Consider the following 22,670-nt stretch of genomic DNA (forward strand, 5'->3'; position numbering starts at 1 on the left):
GAAATCATACAATGTCTGCTTTTAGGCCATGGGGGAATTAAATTATAAACCAATAACAGAAAGGTAACTGGAAAATCTCAAAATATGTGGAGATTAAACAACATATTTCTAAGTTATATGTGGATCAGAAATTCTCAAGAGAAATTTTAAAATATTTTGAATCAAATGAAAATGGAAACACAATTTATCAAAATTTGTGGGACACAGTAAAAACAGTGCTATGGGGAAATATAAGGCATTGAACACATATATTAGGAAAGAAGAAAGATCTTAAATCAGTATTCTAAGTTTACACCTGAAGAAAACAGAAAAGAAGAGCAAATTAAATCCAAAGTAGGTCGGGTGCCATGACTCACACTTGCAATCCCAGCAGTTTGGGAGGCCGAGGGGGGGTGGATCACATGAGGTCAGGAGTTTGAGAGCAGCCTGGCCAACATGATGAAACCCCATCTCTACTAAAAATACAAAAATTAGCCGGGCATGGTGGTGCATGCCTGTAGTCCCAGTTACTCAGGAGGCTGAGGCAGGAGAATCGCTTGAACCCGGGAGGAACAGGTTGCAGTGAGCCGAGATCGAGCTGCTGCACTCCTGCCTGGGTGACAGGGCAAGACTCCATCTTAAAAAAAAAACCAAAAAAACAAAGTAAAGCACGGTGGCTCATGCCTGTATTCCCAGCTACTCAGGAGGCTAAGGCAGGAAAATCGCTTGAACCTGGGAGGCAGAGGTTGCAGTGAGCTGAGATCAAGCCGCTGCACTCCAGCCTGGATGACAGGGCAAGACTCCATCTCAAAAACAAAACAAAACCAAACAAACAAAAAACAAAGTAAAGCACAGTGGCTCATGCCTGTAATTGGGAGGCCAAGGTGGGCAGATTGCCTGAGCTCAGGAGTTCAAGACTAGCCTGGGCAACATGGCAAAACCCTGTCTCTACTAAAAATACAAAAAGTTAGCCAGGCTTGGTGGTCTATACTCATAGTCCTGGCTACTCGGGAGGTGGAGGCACTAGAATTGCTTGAACCTGGCAGGAGGAGGTTGCAGTGAGCCAAGATCACACCACTGCACTCCAGTCTGGGTGAGAGAATGAGAATCTGTCTCCTAAATAAATAATAAATAAAATCCAAAGGCAGACAAAGAAAAGAAATAATCAGAGCCGAAATCAATGAAAGTGAAAACAAGGAATCAATAGAATTAAATAAACACTGGTTCTTTGAAAAAAAATCAATAAACTCAGTAAGTCTCCAGCAAAACTAAGGAAAAAAAAAAAAAAAAAAAAACAGAAAGGATACAAATTACTATATGAGAAATGAAAGAGGAGACATCACTACAAACACTATGGGGATTAAAAGGATAATAGAGGAATACCACGAAGAACTCTATGCCTACAATTTTATAACCTAGAAGAAATAGACCGATTCCTTGACACAATCTGTCAAAATTCATACAAAGAAACAATCTGCCAAAACTCACACAAAAAGAAACAGACAATCCAAATAGGCTTATTTCTATTAAATAAATTCAGTCAATACTTGATAATCTTCAAAACCAGAAAGCACTAAGCCAAAACAGGTTCACTGGTTAATTCTACCAAACATTTAAAAAAGAAATAGCAATTTTCTACAATCTCTTTCAGAGGACAGAAGCAGAGTTAGTATTTCCTAACTCATTCTATGAGGCCAGTATCACCCTAATACCAAACCCAGACAAAAATATTACAAGAAAAGAAAACTGGCCAGGCACAGTGGCTCATGCCTGTAATCCCAGCACTTTGGAGGCCAAGGCAGGTGGATCACCTGAGATCAGGAGTCTGAGATCAGCCTGACCAATATGGTGAAACCCTGTTTCTACTAAAAATACAAAAATTAGCCGGACTTGGTGGTGCAGGCCTGTAATCCCAGCTACTCAGGAGTCTGAGGCAGGAGAATTGCTTGAACCCAGGAGACAGAGGTTGCAGTGAGCCGAGATCACGCCACTGCATTCCAGCCTGGGCAATAGTGGGAGGCTTGGTCTCACACACACACACACACACGAAAAAAAAAAAAAAGAAAACTACAGACCAATCTCTCATGAAAATACATGCAAAAATCCTCAACAAACATTAGCAAGTTGAATCTAACGATTTATAAAACGAATTATACACCATGACTAAGTGGGATTTATCCCAGCTATTGTAAACTGTGCACTTTGCACTATGACGATGTGTCAATGGAGGTTCATCAATTGTAACAAATGTACCATTCTGGTGGGGGATGCTGATAATGGGGGATGTGTTGGGACATGAAGTATATATGGGAAATCTTTGTAACTTCTGATCAATTTTGTTGCAAAATTAAAACTGCCCTAAAAAAAGTCTGTAAAAAATTAAAAGGCTATTAGTACCTCTTGCTCTTCCAACTACTACTTACTTTAATACCTGTTTCAGGTTGTCTGTTTGGGACTTTCTTTCTTCTGCTGCTCTTGAGATTCTTTTAAATATGATTCACACTATGCAAATGAGTAGAATGAGGGCATTAGAGTAAATCTTTGTGATATCTGCTGAGTCTTGTAATCCACACTCCGAAGGATAGTCCAGGGAATCAAACCCACTGGGGTTGCTCTTAGACTGACAGAGGGGCAGCCACAATGACAAGACCCCAGGCTATCAAAAAATAACACACATAAGCTGCTTACATTTATAAGGATGCCACTGAATAATCAAAGTAAATTTATTTCTGAATTACATAAGGATCATGAAACAGAAACATTAACTCTCATGTTATAAAAACAGTAGTAAAATACAGTACACAGGAATGTCAATTGAATGACAACAATGAAAGTACAATAGCAAATGAAAAATAGTAACTTTTAACTTTAAATACAAAGTGAAGCAATTTAATAAGAAATTTTGTTAATAAGAAAAATATATGTCCCATGTCTTTATTACATACTGTACAAAATAAAATATTGCACCTTTCATATAATAAATATATACAAAGAGTATGTTACAAATGGTCTTTCTTTTAATTTAATAACCTTCAACAATCAAATGTGATTGATGATTAACAACTCATGGGCTGGTGTGTCCTCCTCACTGTCCTGCATCCATTCCCAATCACCAAACCCTCCACATACAGTAGTGCTCATCCCAGTGTCAGTGAGGCTGCAGTTAGAACAAAAGAGACTGTGTGCTCAGAATACGGTAGAGAAACTCAGCAAGCTTGTCCACAGACACATCCAAAGCCAAAATGCACTGTTCAGTTATTACTGACCAGGGACTAGGCCCAGCACAGCCTGCTGCAGGTAACTTTGTTGCCAAGAAGATGTAGGCAGCAGGTGTACAGGCAGCTGAGACCCTGAATAAAGAAGTATGACCACTTATTTGGACTTGTGTGCCATCTAAAGACACAACTGGTAGTAATACATGGGGAAGACCCCATAACCAAATCAGCTTCAGAATTTTCAATTTAATGCTAGCCTGAACTCACTTCAGCAACAACACTTACTCCAAACCTAACCTCCATCCTGACACTATCACTAACACCAGCACTGGCCCCAGTCAAACCCAGTCCAACCCTGACCTAACCTGTTCCTAACCCTTACCCTTAAAGCCAACTGTAGCCTTAACCTTAACTTCCTTTCTCACCTAACCCAATTCTAGCTCTAATCCTAAAACTGAAACTAACCCTTACCCTTTCCCCAAAATCTTAAACTAAATCCTGGCTCCAACCCCTAGTCCTTAGTGTAACTTCTAACCTAATTCACTTTGGATTTACTGAAAAATCAGCCCAAAACAATTATTTACTATAAAAATTATTTTCAACTATTGTGTTTCTTATTTGGATTACTTTCTTATACATTTTCCAAAATAAAATCCTCAGGAATACTACTTTATGCATAAATTAGGTCTAATAAGGCTTTGGTTTTCTGTTTGTGTGCAATAGAATAGTGCTTAGAAAAAGTTTCATTCACAGCTCTTAAAAGAAAGCTTTGAATATACTACAAAATCAGTAGAAAAGGTTAACTTCCCCTCTTCTTTGACTTCCAAGATGCCTCATTTGGTCATAGATAGATTTCTGTAGTTGTACAACTGGCAGCAATATCTACTCTGTGTTTTCTTCCGTGGGTGTTCTAAAAGCAAGGACAAGATGCCATGCCTCCACGAATCCTTGGGTCAGTCAGTGTGACAGCCTATCCAGACAGATGGTCTCTTTTTCACAGACTAAACTTAAGGATCTATGAAAATGCCATCAATGCCAACATCTTAACAACTACTGGCCAGAGATTCTAAAATGCGAATACCTTATAAACCTGCTGAAAACCTGCAACTTGAGAGAAGAGGAAGTCATCAGTTGCTGTGTTTCCCAGGTTTTTAGGATGTACCACTCTGTGCTAGTCTACAAATCACAGGAAAGAGGCAACACATGATGATGCAGTCATAATCTTGGTGATTTCTTGATTCAACTGATATCATGAGGTCCTAAGAGAAGTGGCATGCATGCTATAGTATTTTTGTTCATCCTTGAATACATCATTTTAAAAAATTGGAATATAAAAGTACCATGGGAAAATTTCACTTTAATCTTAACAGTGGTGTTTTTGCATCAACCTCTGTTTGATCCATAGAATCTAGTCTTTTAAGAAATATATGTTTTTGAATCCGTGACATGGGGAAAACAGCTTTCATATTCTACTTTTATCTTCACAGCAGCATCGTGACCCCTCCAAAGGTTTATCCCTCTTGACATGACTGGCAGCACCTTTGTTTGTAGAGGTCTAGAGAACACAAATTAAGATGTTTTACAAACATACAGTAGTGAGTTGTGTCTGTGCAGTCTCCTGCAAAAAAGAAAAAATATCTATAACATATAGCGTATTAGAGACCTGATTAAAAATTATTTGACTTTATGAAAAGCCATAAATTGAGATCACAGAGTGAGGTGAAGAAACCAGCTTTGGGTTAGGGCCACTGCTTGGCAAGGGAGTCAGAAGCGCACTAGACTCCCTTTCCGCTCACCCAAGTGACCTCTCACTGCTCTCTGGGCCCTCCCAGTCCCTCTGGCCCATGCTGCTCCTTTGAGTGCTCAGAGCAGCAATGCTTAACTTTTGCAGGGTCATGGACTCCTTGAAAAACTTATGAAAGCTATGCACCTGCTCCTTAGAAAAATAAACCTACAATTAATTTTTACATATTATTTCAGGACAACGGCATACCTATCCAAGCCCATCCATGGAATCTTTGTCTTAGTACATAAGACTACCAGGCAGAAGAGAAGTGTGTGGAGAGACTGCCAGTGCTTGTCAGAAAGGCAGTAACCAATGATGACAGCATGCTACTAATCTAACTGTTTTTTCTCTAGAGAACATGGAGCTGTACCCACATAGAGGAGTTCATCTCCTGATGTCCCAAGCTACCAAATCCATTCTGAATAACCCCTCAGATGGGTCACTGATGAGGTAATCACTAGCAGGGTCTGGTGCAGTGATGGTGTCATCAGGATCTGATGCCATCAAGGCCTCTGGGGCAGTGGAGATACCTGGGAGGTGTACGTACTATCACAGGAAGGCCCAAGACAGTGCCGCCAGGAAACTGGTTTCTTTTTCTGCACACAGTGTCTCTCGGCCACAGGTTTGCAACTCCTTGTGTGGATACAGTCGACTTTCCGAGACTGGAGGCCCCTGCCACAGGCTGCTGTACAGGGCTTCCAAGGGCCTGTGTGCCAACACACATCACAGGCCCCTGATGTGCAGTTCCTTCTAAAGGTGGGTCTGAAGTGAAAAACACAACAGAAAAAGAAAAAATAGGAGAGGCAGGGTGTAACTTTTTGCTGGGACCAAGCCTTTTACCTTACTCTATATTCTATGTATTAAAGGTTGGACGGAGAGTCTAAGACCAAGACATTCCTCTGCTTTTATGCCAGATAGTCTAGAATGACAGTAACAACATTCTCCACCGCCTGGGGTGGAGTGCACCTGCTTAGATGTGCTCTGACGAAGAGGGCATGGCAAGCAAACCATGTGTTTCCACTGACTTCCAACACCAAGTCAAGGCACACACATCCTGACTAGATGGAAGAAATCAATTTTGGCAAGGAAAAGAATTATTTAATGATCTACAATAAGCCACCTCAAATTCATTCACAAGACTTCAATTTTCCGTTTATAAGTGCTCAAAACATACTGTGGTGTATGACTTTCTATGTAAGCAATCTAGTCTGCTAAAAGAAGTACTCTTTTTTACATTTAGGTCACACCAAGACTTGCAGTTAGAAACTACCGAAGAGCATATGAGAAGAAGAATCTATCTCTGCCTTTTAAAACAGAATGAAAAGATAATACCCTCTGATTTTTGAAAAGACATTTGCTAAAGAAGATAGAGTCAACTTAGTGGGCCCACTTTGGGGTATCTGCCCTTGTTCCCTAAGGCAGGGCTCCTGAAGAAGCATTTGCACTGCCTGAGAGTGTCTTCCCAGTCCCAAAGGTGACTGGAAGAGGCCCTAATTTGAGCTGGTCGAAGAACTGTATTTCTCTTAGGATTTGGAGGTTGCTGGAACCAGGCATGTAAACCTGAAGCTTGGAGTAGTAGGTGGCGATATTCCACCACATCAGGCAGAAATATAGAAAAGAACAGTTTTCATAAGGAGCAAAAAATGAAGCAGAAACACACAGAACTGCAGAGGTGAGAGAAGAGAGAAAAAAAACAGACTTCCTGTTTCTTAGTTATAGTCTTTCCTGAGGTCTGACTGCATGCTCCCTGTTCTCCCTTTGGATTCTATGAGACATTTTTGTTATCCTATTAAAGGTTCCTCATCAGGGCACATAAATCCATAAGGAGTGTTTTACGTGAAATGTAACAAAATGGAGAAATTTGTGATATCCAGAACTCTGAGAGTATTGCATGTAGTTAGAAGCAATCCTTTGATTAGCCAGTAGGGGGAGACGCTATCAAAGGGTTTACTTAACACAGTACTGTCCCGCCAAACTGTTCATATGGTTTATGGAAGAGGTGGGTGTCCTGTTAGCTGCTTTTGTTTTCCCCAGTGGGTACGAATCTTAGGGACCAAAAATTGAGTCACTTTGAACAACAGAGAAGAGACTGAGTACTCCTCAACCATCCCTATACAGAGATCAGCTTTCCACTTAAGAAGCTTGAACAAATATTCAAATAATATATTTAAAAGAATACCAAATTATTGTGCGCAAGTTTTGGGTGGTCTTGTCTTATTAATAAATCCCTCACCATCTTTGCATAAATCATTCCAAGTTGACTTTCGTTTCCAGCCCAAAGGATTGTAAAACAGCCCCTTCTGCTTCGATGAAAAGGCAGGGCCTATTGAGCTTTCTAAATACAAAGAATGAGAGGGGCACACGGAGCTATGGACCAACACAGAAGCTGAAGCCCAGGAAAGCTCAGAGGCTGGTCACTACGTATACAGTAGAAAAATAAAAAATAAATAAAAAGCAAGGTCTGTCCAGTAGAGGCCATAACTTCCTCCTGGCCAAGGACAGGACTCAGGACAGGGACACCTGAGCCAGGTGAATGCAGTATGGGCATCCACACTATGCACATAACTGGAGTTCGTGTGTTTTTCTATGTGAAGCATGAGTGTAGAAATGGCAGCAGAAATCATAAAGGAATCCTGTTTCTACTAGCTTTTTTCAATTTCTCACTTCTATTCAGTCTGGCTCCACTTCTGCCTCAAGTAACTCCTTTCACCATCAGCCAGATGGAACTGCTGATTCTGAGGGCAGTAGATCCCAAGCCTGCCTGGTTATTAGAAGCAGGCAGAAACAAACAGCTTTAAAATGATGCAGATGGCCAGGCAATCTCATGAAGGTTCTGATTCACTGTCTGAGGTGAGTCCCAATAATCTTTATTTTACAGAAATTTCCTAGGTGATTCTGATTTCAGAGGTTAGAAATCACCACTTTGAGAAACCGACTTTCTGTGTCCTCAGCATTCTGTAGGTTCTCATGTTGTCACCTTGCCATATGTCTGAGCTAGCTCTACCCTGACAATTCCCATTCCCTCTACAACTTTTCAGTGGAAGCCACAGCTCCCAAAACCTTCCCAGGGTTGTATAGTAAACACTAGCAGACTGCCTGCCCACCACTGATCCTCCACCCACGCCACTAATGCTACTCCCTCTACAACACTCTCTGACATTTCCTGAGGCCCTACTATGGCAAATGGGGGGTCTCCATTGCTCCCTGTCCACCCACTCAAAAGTGAGATCTAACACCTCACCTACCTACAGAGAGCCCACGGTCATACACCAATCCAGCAGAAGAGGTCTGTGGGAAAAAGGGGGCTAAAACACTGCAGAAGAAACCCTCGACAGCTCTCTATACTAACCAACTTTATCCCTCATCCATCAACCACCAGACATCTGAGGACAAAATATAATAGCATGAAAGAAAAGCACCAGGTTATAAAAACAGAACAGCCAATCCTGGAGGAAACAGAAATAAAACAGAAAATGAATGGTAACTTGACTCCCCACCACTCTGACTCACCCCCAGCTCTAGGATTTTTCTTCCATTATTAAAAAAAAGTCTACCCTTTCATTTTACTTTCATATCTCTTGGTCTAAAACCCAATTTAATCAGATTTTGAGCCTCTTGATAGATCCTTTTACACTCTCTATCTTCTGTATTATATTTTCTGCCTCTTATTTTTTGCTACCTTTGATTGGAAAGTACATGACATATCTAAGGAATTGACAGAAGGACAGTGTGGCTGGAACATGAAGAGTGAGACAGCATGAGATATGGATGAGGCTGTGAAGAAAAGTAGGACTTGAGTGTGTGGTATTTTTTTTTTTTTTTTTGGAGATAGAGTCTTGCTCTGTTGCCCAGGCTGGAGTACAGTGGCACGATCTTGGCTCACTGCAGCCTCCACCTCCTGGGTTCAAACAATTCTCCTGCCTCAGCCTCCCAAGTAGCTGGGATTACAGGCACGTGCAACCATGCCCAGCTAATTTTGTATTTTTAGTAGAAACGGGGTTTCACCATGTTGGCCAGGCCCGTCTCGAACTCCTGACCTCGTGATCCGCCTGCCTCAGCCTCCCAAAGTACTGGGATTACAAATGTGAGCCACCACGTCCAGCCACGCATGTGGTATTTTATAGGCCACATTGAGGATTTGGTCAATCTTCCTAAGAGCAAGTAAAGCCTCTAAAGTAATTTTAATCTAACAGGGAGATGGTTTGTGGTGGTGGTAGGATCAGATTTGCATTTGGGAAAACTCACTGTGGCTGTACTGTGGAGACTGGGTTGGAAAGTAGCATGGATGGATGAAGGTGGACCATCTGGACAGCTGTGACTGTATACCAGGTGAGAGATGATGTGGCAGAAAAGAAAAAATGAAGATGAATTCAAGAAAAAAAATATAAGGAATAAAAAAATCATATAAAAAAGTAATCAGGAAAGTACAAATTATAATGAGATAAATTTTCATCCATCAGATTGGCAAAAATTTTCAAAGGCTGCAAACCTATATCATGTTGATGAAAAGGGGGCAACTCTCACATATTGCTGGTATAGAAATTTTGATGGCAATTTGGTAGTATCAAAATGAGCATTCCTACCAATTCAATTTCATATCTAAAAATCTGCCCTATAAATATATTACCCTTTGTGCACAAAGATACATGTTCCAGGATATTTACTGCAACTTTGTTTATAATAGCAAAGTTTGAAACCATCCAATGTCCATTAGCAACAGAATATTAAGTACAAACTTTAGATAGACTACTGAATAGAATAGAATAGAATAGAATAGAATAGAATAGAATGGAATAGAATAGAATAGAATATTAAGTACAAAATGCAAAAGAATAAAGTTAATCTTTACCTGATGGGAGTAATCTATAATATATTCTTAGGTAGAAAAAGCAAGTTTCAGAAAAATACATATGTGACCCATGTATGTATTTGTGTTATATCTTTGTGAATGGAAAGTAAAGTATCTGGGATGATGCATCTCAGTCTGTGTGTGGTCTCTATCTTTTCAGCAAACTAGAAAACTAGGTTGTCTGTTGAGAATGAGAGCAGCCATTCCAAACATTTTCCATTTGAGGAGAATGGTTTTGGCTTGAAATCACTTTGTGGGGAATAGGAAATGCAACTGACACTACATTGCCAAACCTTACTGAAGGCTCAAAATGGTAACCCAGCCAATTGTCAAGGTCATCTCATTTTCTCCAGCAAGACTCAAGACATGGAAGAGGAAGAAATAGCTAGATATTGAGCATCTTCCATGACCCAGGCTGCCTCGGTGCTTCACACTAAGCTAAATCATTAAAACTTTCTAACCATAAGTTCACATGGATGATAATACCCCACTTTGCAGATTAGGTGGCTAGGAAGTCCAGGGTCACACAATAAGCGAGTGATATAATAGAACTCCCAAGCCCCTGATTAGTGTGCCTCCTAGGCTCTCTCCCCACTTTCTGCTGGCTGGCATGCTGTTCTCTGGGATGGTAGAGCTGCCAGATGGAGGGCATCTGGATCTCTGGATGACCCCATGAACAAAGCTCTTCTATCCCTAAACCATCTACCAGCTCAGACTTTTATAAAAGGAGAGAAGCAAACTCTACTCTTATTTATTTATTTATTTATTTTTGAGGCGGAGTCTCGCTCTGTCGCCCGGGCTGGAGTGCAGTGGCCGGATCTCAGCTCACTGCAAGCTCCACCTCCCGGGTTTACGCCATTCTCCTGCCTCAGCCTCCGGAGTAGCTGGGACTACAGGCGCCCGCCACCTCGCCCGGCTAGTTTTTGTATTTTTAGTAGAGATGGGGTTTCACCGTGTTAGCCAGGATGGTCTCGATCTCCTGACCTCGTGATCCGCCCGTCTTGGCCTCCCAAAGTGCTGGGATTACAGGCTTGAGCCACCGCGCCCGGCAACTCTACTCTTATTTAACCTCCTCAACAATATTAAAGTTTACTTAACTATCTGCTAACCACTGTGACAATATTCTAAAAAAAACATTTTCTAAACAGAGAAATAAGGCAGTTCATTAAAAGCATTAAGAACATTTAATCTGTAAGCCTAAATGGAATATTATTAGGCTTGATTAACTTAGTATGTAGAAGGAGAAGTATCTGCCTTTTCTCAATGATATCCTTTTTCCCCTTTTACCACACAGAGTGGTGTCCCTTTATGTTTAACATCCAAATAATTTGTAATTATAAATACTGCACATTAACTAGTATTTCAGTATAATATATACTATTGAAGATGACACTAAATAAATCACAATAGAAAACTGTCATTATGAGAGTTGGTAGAAACTAAAAAGGATTCCGTTTTCAGGCAGTTATAATTATGTCCTGAGTCAGGAGAGAATGTGTGCTGCCTTGGGGTGGGGCCCCTACCTCCTTCTGTCATCACAGTTGGAGTCAGAGCCGTTGTGTTGACAAGCTGTGTGATGCTGGTGCATCCTCACGGCATGGCCCATGCAACGTCCAGGACACTGGAACAAAAAAGCACAATGCAGTGTAAACCCTGCAAGCTCATGTATGTTCTGTATACTAAGATCATGTACTGAGGCAGGATAGCTGAAGACCTGTTACAAGGGAAATGTAACCAACTGTCCCCGGGGGGTAGTTAAAGAGGATTAGGGTACAGCTCTGTGGACCACACACCTCTTTTTCAGAGTCAGGAAGATACTGCCTAAGCTTCCCTTCTCCTCTGTATTAGTCCCTTTTCACACTGCTATAAAGACATACTGGGTAATGTACAAAGACAGACTGGGTAATTTACAAAGAAAAGAAGTTAAATTGACTCACAGTTCAGCATGGCTGGGGAGGCCTCAGAAAACTTATAATCACGTCAGAAGGTGAAGGGGAAGCAAGACACCTTCTTCACAAGCGGCAAGGAGAAGTGCCAAATGAAGGGAGAAGAACCCCTTTATAAAACAATCAGATCTTGTGAGAATTCACTCACTGTCATGAGAATATTCTCACTGTCATGAGAATAGCATGAGGGAAACTGTCACCATGATCCAACTGCCTCCACCTGGTCTCTCCCTTGACATGTGGGGATTGTGGGGATTAAAATTCAAGATGAGATTTGGGTGAGGACAAAAAGCCTAACCATATCATTCTGCCCATGGCCCCTCCCAAATCTCATGTCCCTTTCACATTTCAAAACCATTCATGCCTTCCCAACAGTCCCCCAAAGTCTTAATTCATTCCAGCATTAACCCAAAAGTCCAAGTCCAAAGTCTCATCTGAAACAAGGCAAGTCTCTTCTGCCTATGAGCCTGTAACATCAAAAGTAAGTTAGTTACCTCCTAGATACAATGGAAGTACAGACAGTGGGTAAATACACCCATTCCAAATGGGAGACGATGGCCAAAATAATGGGATTATAGGCCCCATACAAGGCCAAAATCCAATGGGGCAGTCAAATCTTAAAGTTCCAATATGATCTCCTTTGACCCCATGTCTCACATCCAGACATGACCCCATGTCTTCCTTCATGCTGATGCAAGAGGTAGGCTCCCATGGCCTTAGGCAGCTCCTCCTCTGTGGTTTTGCAGGGTACAGTCCTCACTCCCGGCTGCTTTCATGGGCTGGTGTTAAGTGTCTGTGATTTTTCCAGGCACACAGAGCAAGCTGTCAGTGGATCTATCATTCTGGGGTCGAGAGGATGGGGGTCCTCTTCTCACTAGGCAATGCCCCAGAGGGGACTCTGTATGGAGGCTCCAACCCCACATTTCCCTACTGCACTGCTCTAACAGAGGTTCTTTATGAGGGCTCTACCCCTGCAACAAACTTCTGTCTGGACATCTAGGCTTTTCCATGCATTCCTCTGAAATCTAGGCAGAGGTTCTCAAACCTCAATTCTTGACTTCTGTGCACCTGCAGGCCCAACACCATGTTAAGCTGCCAAGGGTTGGGGCTTGCACCCTCTGAAGCAATGGCCTGAGTTGTACGTTGGCTCCTTTAGCCATGGCTAAGACACAGGACACCAAGTCCTCAGACTACACAAAGCAGCAAAGCCCTGGGCTCAGCCCAGGAAACCACCTTTTTTTCCTATGCCTCAGAGTCTGTGATGGGAGGGGCTGCTGTGAAGACCACTGACGTGCCCTGGAGACATTTTCCCCATTGTCTTGGCAATGAACATTTTGCTCCTCGTTCCTTATGCAAATTTCTGCAGCCAGCTTGAATTTCTCCTCAGAAAATGCATTTTTATTTTCCATCACATCCATCAGGCTGCAAATTTTCCAAACTTTTATGCTCTGCTTCCCTTTCAAACATAAGTTCCAATTCCAAATCATCTCTTTGTGAATGCATAAAACTGAATGCTTTTAAGAGCATCCAAGTCATATCTTGAATGCTTTGCTGCTTAGAAATTTCTTCCACCAGATACCCTAAATTATCTCTCTCAAGTTCAACGTTCCACAGATCTCTAGGATGGGGCAAAATGCCTCCAGTCTCTTTGCTGAAGCACAGCAAGAGTCACCTTTGCTCTAGTTCCCAAGAAGTTCCTCATCTCCACCTGAGACCACCTCAGCCTGGACTTCATTGTCTATATCACTATCAGCATTTTGGTCAAAACCCTTCAACAGGTCTCTAGGAAGTTCCAAACTTTCCCAAATCTTCCTGTCTTCTTCTGAGCCCTCCAAACTGTTCCAATCTGTGCCTGTTATCCAGTTTCAAAGTCACTTCCACACTTTTGGGTATCTTTATAGCAGCACTCCTCTCTCTGCTGTACCAATCTACTACATTAGTTCATTTTTACACTTCTATAAAGAAATACTTGAGACTGGGTAATTTACAAAGGAAAGAGGTTTAATTGACTCACATTTCTGCATGGCTGAAGTCTCAGGAAACTTAAAATCATGATGGAAGGCAAAGAGGAAGCAAGGAACTGTCTTCACAAGGCATCAGGAAGGAGAAGAGCCAAAGGGGAAAAAGCCCCTTATAAAACCATCAGATCTTGTGAGAACTTACTCACTATCATGAGAACAGCATGGGGAAACTGCCCCCATGATTCAGTTACCTCCACCTGGTGTCTCCCTCAACATGTGGGTATTTTGAGGATTATGGGGATTATAATTCAAGATGAGATCTGGGTGGGGACACAAAGCCTAACCATATCACCCTCCTTTCTCCCACAAAACTTAGACCACCTCTGGGGAGAAGTTAAAAAGGACAGGGCAAATCTTGAATCAATTGGGCTTAAGTCTGGAAATGACTATGCTTAAAACCATAAATGTCTGCCAAGTTTGGGTTTTTCTACTGTGAGCAAAAATGACTTGTGTGCTAAGGTGAGTTCAATTACAGGAAAAAATTAAAATTTTGACATTCAGTTCTTACAATTTTTACTTATTTACAATAATACCTATTAATTTGTCCTTATAATTTCTTTTATGCTTAAAAAGGTCTTTCCTGTCATGATAGTTCTACTTGCATTTACTTACTTATACACTTAGCTCTTTATTCAAGTTAGAATTTATTTTGGTGTATGTTCTGAGTCTGTGCTCAGAACTTGCATTTACTTACTTATACACTTAACTCTTTAATCAAGTTAGAATTCACTTTGGTGTATGTTCTGAGTCTGTGCTCTGATTTTACTTATTTTTCTTACATTAGCTAGCCAATTTCTCTTATACTGCCTTTTTTCTTTTTTTGGCTAACCACTTTATTGAGATACAATTTACAAGCCATGCAATTTGCCATCGAATGTTAATGGAATTTAGAGTTGTATAATCTTTACCATAATCAGTTTCAGAACATGATCGTCATCCCCAAAAGAAACCCCATACCTTTAACAGTCACTCCTAATTCCTCTGATTGCCTCTTTTCCCAGGCCTCAGCAACCATTAGTCTACTTTTTGTCTCTACAAGTTTCCCTGTTCTGGACACTTAGTATAAATGGTACCATGCAGAGTAGTCCTTTGCATCTGTCTTCCTTCAATTACCATAATGTTTTCAAGGTTTAGCCCTATTGTAGCATGTATCAGTTCTTCATTCCTTTTGATAGTCAAATATTCAATTGTGCAAGCGTACCACAGCTTATCACTTCACCAATTGTTTCCTTTTTTTTTTTTTATTGTTATGGGGTAATGTTATTTGGGTTGTTTCCACTTAATGACATTGTGGTTATTATTAATTCTTCAACAAATATTCATGTACAAGTTTTTGTGTGGACATATGTTCCATTTCTTATTTGTATTTTTTTGCCCTAGGATATAGATCCTGAATGTTTCATTTCTTTCGGATACATACGTAGGGGTGGAATTTCTGGGTCACACAGTAGATCTAATCTAACATTTTGAGGAACTGCCAGGGTGTTTTCCAAAGTGTCTGTACCATTTTACATTCCCATCAGCAGCATGAAGCTTCCAATTTCTCCACATTCTCACCGACATTTGTCACTATCTCTTTTTGACTAATGCCATCCCAGTGAGCCTAAAATTGTATCTTATTGTGGTTTTGATTTGCATTTTTTAATGATTAATGGAAAGCATCTCTTTGTGTCCTTATTGGCCATTTGTATATCTTGCTGATAGTTTATTTGTGTTTTTATTATTGAGTTGTAAGTATTCTTTACATATTTTAGAGATAAGCTCCTTTTTGATATACAGTTTTTAATCATTTTCTCCCATTCTATGGGTTGTCTGTTTACTTTCTTGATGGTGTCCTTTGCAGCATGAAAGTTTTTAATTTTGATGCAGTCCAATTTATCTATTTTTGTTTTTGTTGCTTATGCTTTTGTTGTTACATCTAAGAAGCCATTTCCTAATCTAAGCCATGAAAATTTACACCTATGTTTTCTTCCAATAGTTTTATAGTTTGAGCTCTTAAATTTAGCTCTCTGATTCATTTTAAGTTTTTTTTTTTTTTTTTTGTATGTGGTGTAAAGGGTCCAACTTCCTTTTTTGGAAGTTGTTCTGCATTCTTGTTTAAAAGACTATTCTTCCCCCATTAAATGGTTTCTCAACCTTACAGAAAATCAATTTATATATATATATATACACACACATATATATTGATATAAACATATATATATATATATGGGTTTATCTCTGGACTCAATTTCATTGATCTATATGTCCATCCTATGTCAATACCATACTATCTTGATTACTGTAGCTTTTTGGTAAGTTTTGAAATCAGGAAGTCTGATTCCTGCAACTTTGTTCCTTTTCAAATTTGTTTTGGTTATTCAGTCTCTTCTATTTCCACTTGAATTTTAGGATCAGTTTTTCAACTTCTGTGAAGAAACCAGATGAAATTTTGATAGAAATCACATTGAATTTGTAGATAAATTTCAGGAGCATTGTGTTACTAGTAATAATAAGTCTTACAGCGTTCCATTTATTTAGATCTTCTTTAGTTTCTTTGAAAAGTATTTTGTAGTTTTGTATCTTCTATTTTTAAAACAATGTTTCCTCCTATGATTAACTGCCTTTAAATGTTAAAGTCCATCTGGTCCGTTTCTGTGCTCTGATTATACAACATAAACTGTGTCTCTTCTGCACATAAACTGTGTCTCTTCTGCTGTACTATTTTACTTATGACAGTTTTGCATCATGCTCTGACATAGGATGAGGAAAGTCTCTCTATACCTCCAAAACTTTTTTAAAATAAAAATTATATATGTCTTTATTGTCATATTATCTCCCATGTGAATGTCAGAATTATCTTTAATTTCACAAAAAAAGTTCTACTGTGATGTTAATTGGAATTGTATTACATGCATAAATTCATTTAAAGAAATCGACATCTTCGTAGTACTGAGATTTTCCATTCAGGAGTATAATAAGTTTTTTATTTGTTCAACTTTTATGTGTTTCAATAATGTGTTACATTTTTATTTATAGGTTCCTTCACATTAAACATTTTCCTAAGTATTTTTATTATAACATTATTAAAGGTGGCATTTGGGATGAAGATTCTGAGACTTTTGTGCAGATCCCACTAATGTTCCCTTTCTCATTTTCCTGAAGGCTACTTTTATTCTTACTGCCCTAAACTGGTCTACACCTTGGAGCTTCTGTTATGGCATCATTGCATTCAAAGAACCCAAACTTGGGTCACTTTTGTACTGGAAGACAGAGATACTATGATTTCTAAATATAAACCTTGAGGTCAAAGACATACATTTATTTCAGAGACCAATCAGATTCCTGCCCCCCTGCCCCAAAAGTAGTTTATTGGAAACAAGGTGATTATTCCAGATAGTGCTGTCCACATACTAGATGTGTTAGCTTTACCTGGTTCCCTGGTTCCCACTGAACACACGGATGACCAAAACATGGTTTTCTTCCCAGAGGCCTGTCTTTAGGGGCACATGCTCTTGCAGACACCACCTGCACAGTTCCATTGGCTTTTGTCTGCTTGCACATCACCTGCCGACTGTGGTATCCTTCACCGCAAGACACAGAGCACTGTGACCACATGCTTGTGAACCACCTAGGAATAAAAACTACAGGACTTTAGTAAGGACTGGTATGCCAGACCTTAGAGGGGTGTCTCATCAAAGGAAAAAGCTGATCCCAACACCATGGCTGTCTTAGGCTCTCACATGTCTGTATGGGAATGGGAAGTAGCATAGATGACTCCCAGCCTGTTTCTCAGACCTTCTTTAACTTGGGGGCAACAGTGTCATCACATAGAGATGACTACTATAGGAATGGGGTACAGCTGTCTTCAGGTTTATGAAGAGCTGTTACTTGTGTGGCCCTAGAGGTTGTAAAGCTGGGGCAAATTTAGAAGGAAATTTCAAAAATGTGGAGTTCAATTCACTGAAACTAAAATGAAGAAAAAATATTTCCAGCATCCAAGTATTATTCACCCTGCAAGATACTTACATGTTAGCTTGTATAATTCTCATGTTATTCTCATTCTTGTAGAAAAGAAACTGATGTCCACTGAATTGAATAACTTAGCTACAACCACATGACTAACCTGCCAGCAGAGCTGGGAATGAATTCTAGATTTATCTGACTCTAAAGTTCATGCTTTAATGATTATAGGAGACTGAACTTGGAGCTGGACACCTTTGAGATATTGAGTGCTTTGTCTGTTGGCACAAAGATGTTGTTGGGAGACTGCAGAGCAGGGGTTTCTACCTGATGTCCATGGTTATCCAAGGAAACCACATACTTGGATGGAAAAAGAAATACATCTTTATTGTCACTAAGCTCTAATTGAAACTTAATATTTCCTTCAACTATAGAAACATAGGCCACAAGTCCAGTAGCATTAATAGTATCTGTGATTTTGTTACCATTAGAAATCATAGATATTTACACATTACAATTATGACAGGTATCTCAAAATACAATTTATACTCATCACCATATTAAAATTAAAGCACAACTATATCTTGTTATTTTTTGTGTTAATAGAGAAGCAAATCTATATCAGATCTTTTTTGTTTGTTTGTTTGAGATGGAGTCTCGCTCTGTCGCCCAGGCTGGAGTGCAGTGACGCGATCTCGGCTCACTGTAACCTCTGCCTCCCGGGTTTACGCCATTCTCCTGCTTCAGCCTCCCGAGTAGCTGGGACTACAGGCGCCCGCCACCTCGCCCGGCTGATTTTCTTTTTTGTATTTTTAGTAGAGACGGGGTTTCACCATGTTAGCCAGTATGGTCTCGATCTCCTGACCTCGTGATCTGCCTGCCTCGGCCTCCCAAAGTGCTGAGATTACAGGCGTGAGCCACTGCGCCCGGCCACTGAAATATTTTTAAAGATCTGATATATCGCCAGGCGCCGTGGCTCACGCCTGTAATCCCAGCACTTTGAAAGGCTGAGGAGGGTATCCACAGGCTTCTCCAGACCACCAGAGGGAGCCAGGGCACGGAAATGTTGAGGAGCCTTGCTGTAGAGGGATCTGGGATTAGATGATCTCTATGGTCTCTTCTAGGTATGAAAGTGTGCAACTGTTTATTCTAGGAGTGTGCAAAGACTTTAGAATATTTGAGAAACAAGACTGCTGACAAACTTCCCAATGTGGATTCTCTCCATGTTTTGAAAATCAAGAAATGCCATAAAACAGCATTCTCAATCAGGTTACTCCAAGTTACTGAAGCATGACTTTGCTGCTTTCTGAGGGATGACCTTAGCATGAGATCTTCCTTTTGAGAATTACAAAGAGTACCAGAAGACCTATCAGTTAGGGTACCTGCAATATTGATAGCCCTCCTAAGAATATGTCCCAAGGCACCCATTTTGCTTTACACTGTGACCCTGCCTCCCAGTCTCCTCCAAGGCACAGGTGACTGGATCTAGTCACCTAGATATCTACTGGATATCTGCCCAAGGGCAGTGAGCTATATAATATTAAACATTCCTCCAGTTTCTCTCAGTAAGATGATAGTATCTTCCTCACTGGTTTGTACTTAACAAATGCTTCTTTATTTGTTAATTTTTTTTTTACTGTGGATTTTGGTACTATTTGGTTAACTATCTGCTAGGGTCTTGTAATCATTCATTGATTGATTTCATCGATATTTACAGGGAATATATGATGGAGCAGACATTGTGCCAAGTGCTAGGAATAAATTGTTGAGCAAAACATCTGTGGATTTACTCCCCATAGAATTTACGGTCTAATGGGACAGTAAGTCAGACAACTGTGATAAGAATTATGAAGAATGATAAGGAAGTATAAAAATCATATAGCATAAGGCTGATTTACTTTGGAGGGCTAAGTTCGGGGATGGTTTCCCTGAACATGTATTGAGGTATATATAGATGAACAGAAATGCTTAAGTGAAGAGAGAGGGGACAGTGTCCTAGGCAGAGGGAGCAGTACGCACAAAGGCTCTGAGTCAGGAAACAGAATAGCACATCTAAGGGACCAAAAAAAAAAAAAAAAAGACCAGCATGGAAGGAGATCAAATAACCAGTGTGGGAGAGACAAGTGATAAAAGAGAGCCCCAAGGCCCAAATATGAAGGGAGTTCAATTCCTCCACTCATTTACTCAGTCAGTCAGCAAATATCTACTGAGCACCTACTATTGCTAGGCACTATTTCAAACATGAGATAAAAAGATGTACAAGATAGTCACAACCCCAGTGCTGGGAATTAAGAGAAATGTGAAGGGTTGTAAGCAGAGAACCATCATGATGAATTTGTTTCAAATATCTGTATTCTTAGAGAGTGGACAGAGTACTCCAGGGAGGAAGATGAGAACCAGGAGACTCCTGGAGTAGTCCATGTAAGAAACAATGATGGCTTGGACTTTAGTGGTAACAGTGGAAATGGATAAGAATGGACGGAAGTGAGAAAAAGAGGGGAGTCTAGGATGTAGTCATAAAGATCTGAAATACTGGGGATAGAGTATGTTTGCTGGAGACCATGCATTGGATTTTGTATATTTAAAAATTACTAATTTGTATCATCTATTGCTTAGAAAGCTTATTAACGGTTTCACCTCCAGAAGTCACATCTAGAGAACTGTGTTTTTAACTAGTGCCTCTGGTGATTCTGGCCCACTGAATTATCACCTAAGTAAACTCAAGAAATTAGCCTTACTAAAGTCTTAAGGAACTGATAGGACTGTGTGTGCAGGAAGCAGATTTGGGTAGTGATTGAGAGCAGGGGCTCTAAACTCAGACTATCTCAGTTTGAATTCTGGTCCTAATAACTGTATGGCCTAGGGGAGTTTCCCCATCTATGAAACAGGAAATTAACAACATCTACCTCCCAGGCCATTGTGATCCATGTAAAGCACTTAGCAGGATGCCTAGTATACAGTAAGTGATTAAAAAAATTCTTAACTATTGAATTATTATATCCAAATTACTGCACCTTTCAAAACAAACAAAAACTTGGTGTTGGTGAGATACGAAGAGTGACTTCACTTACCTCGCTGGGCAGTCCCAGATGTTACAGGGCTGAAACCCAGCCAGTGGCTTCTGGAGGTGATCACACAAGGCCTCACTCACTTCCTGCCCATTGGCCATCACACACTGGGGTCTCTGAATACGGGCTCCCAAATGACCACAGGTGGCAGAACAATGTGACCAGTTACCAGGCTCCCAAAAAGGTTCTGCAGAAAGAAAACAAAATATCATGACAGCCCCAAAAGGGAAATGATGATGAGCTGGAGAGGACACGGCCAAAAACCACCATGAGATGTTTTTCAGTTCTTTAAGTCTGGTTCTTTAAGTAGCATATGGAGAGAAAGCCATCTCATAGTGCAAGGGAGTCCTCTAAATCTTATTTTCCCTCAACTAATTTACTGTAATAACTGGTGAGAATGGCGGCCAGAATGGGGTCCTTGGATCACAGCCTGGAGTGGGACTATCATCGGCCAGCTGGGTCTGCCAGAAAAATCCCAGAGAGAGAGAAGGCACTCTCAGCAGTGGGCTGCCTCCTCAGCATTCTCTAACCACAGCCAACCGGACAAGAGAGGAGGGCCTCTCTAGGGGATGCCCTAATGGGTTCAATTTCTCAAAAGTGGATCAGGCAGAGAAACGAAAGATGATTTAGCAGGAGGAACAGGGACTAGGGATTAAGCAGTAAGGTTAAAGATGCATTTGAGTTCTGTTCTTATTTTTCCATTAATGCTTAATCTAAACTTCAGATTGATCCTGTAACTGCATAAATAATTTGTCACAGAGACATCTGAAGAGATAAACATAGGAGTTTCCTTTATAAGAGTAGACGCTGACCACCCCCAGTAATCCCAGCTTTTTAAAAATTTTAGTCCCTATTCCAAACAGCCTTTCCCTTCCCTGCTGACACTCAGCAAAAGATGAGGTAGGACATGATGATGATGGATTTGTGTGTGATCACAGAAGGTGCCAGATTTCACTGTAATAATTGCAAGTAATTGATAGCTACCAGCTGTGTCCACAGGCTCTCTCACATAGCAGAGTAATTTCTTTCACTTGTTTTCAAGTTTTTCCTTCTAATTTTTGAAGTTCGTTCTAAATTGCACATGGCAACATTTGCAAAGCAAAAATGTAAAATATATTTTTAGTTGGACACTCAGGATTACAGTTTATTTAAAAGTAGATATGTTTACTGAGAACCTCACAGGTGACAGGTACTGAGTTAGACACTTTATAATCAATTTTTCATTTAATTTTCAAGATCATCTTGTGAAGTTGATATTTTTATTTGCAGAGGCAGAAACTGAATGAAACGAAGTAACTTGCCCAAGGTCTGTCACCTGTTAGCTAGACTGGATCCCAAGTATGTCTGACTGTTATGCCACATTTCACAAAGATACCCTGGCAGTTCAAGGCAGGACATGTGCATTTCTTTTAAAATGTGTGTTTTTTTTTAATTGAAGTATAATTCATATACAATAAAGTGATCAGATCTTAGGTGTGCAGTTTTATAAGGTTTCACAATTGTAAGCACTTACATAACCATGATCCAAAGCAAGGTACGTAATATTTTTATCATCCCCCTCTTGCCTCTTTCCAATCAATTGCTCTCCCCTCTTAGGCAGCAACTCGTCCATTTCTATCTATACATTAGTTTGACTTACTCTTGAACTTCATATAATACGTACTCTTGTGTATTTGTTTTTTTTTTTTTTTTTCTTTTTGATTTTTTGAGATGGAGTCTCACTCTGTCGCCCAGGCTGGAGTGCAGTGCCGTGATCTCGGCTCAGTGCAGCCTCTGCCTCCCCAGGTTCAAGCGATTCTCCTGCCTCAGCCTCCTGAGAAGCTGGGATTACAGGTATGCACCACCGTACCCGGCTAATTTTTGT

The 22,670-nt window shown here is 40.4% G+C and overlaps 1 protein-coding gene across 1 annotated transcript in view; it reads right to left on the reverse strand.

The window, feature by feature from the left end:
• Nucleotides 1-4,705: 4,705 nt before the first annotated feature.
• ADAMTSL3 (ADAMTS like 3) overlaps nucleotides 4,706-22,670 on the reverse strand; it is a 408,397-nt gene continuing 390,432 nt past the window's right edge. The window contains 5 exon segments of the mRNA XM_026448334.1: nucleotides 4,706-4,812; nucleotides 5,528-5,742; nucleotides 11,353-11,450; nucleotides 17,208-17,406; nucleotides 20,810-20,993. Coding sequence (XP_026304119.1) covers nucleotides 4,706-4,812; nucleotides 5,528-5,742; nucleotides 11,353-11,450; nucleotides 17,208-17,406; nucleotides 20,810-20,993 — 803 coding nt within the window.

Source organism: Piliocolobus tephrosceles, chromosome 6, assembly GCF_002776525.5.
Source record: "Piliocolobus tephrosceles isolate RC106 chromosome 6, ASM277652v3, whole genome shotgun sequence".
Classification (NCBI taxonomy): Eukaryota; Metazoa; Chordata; class Mammalia; order Primates; family Cercopithecidae; genus Piliocolobus; species Piliocolobus tephrosceles.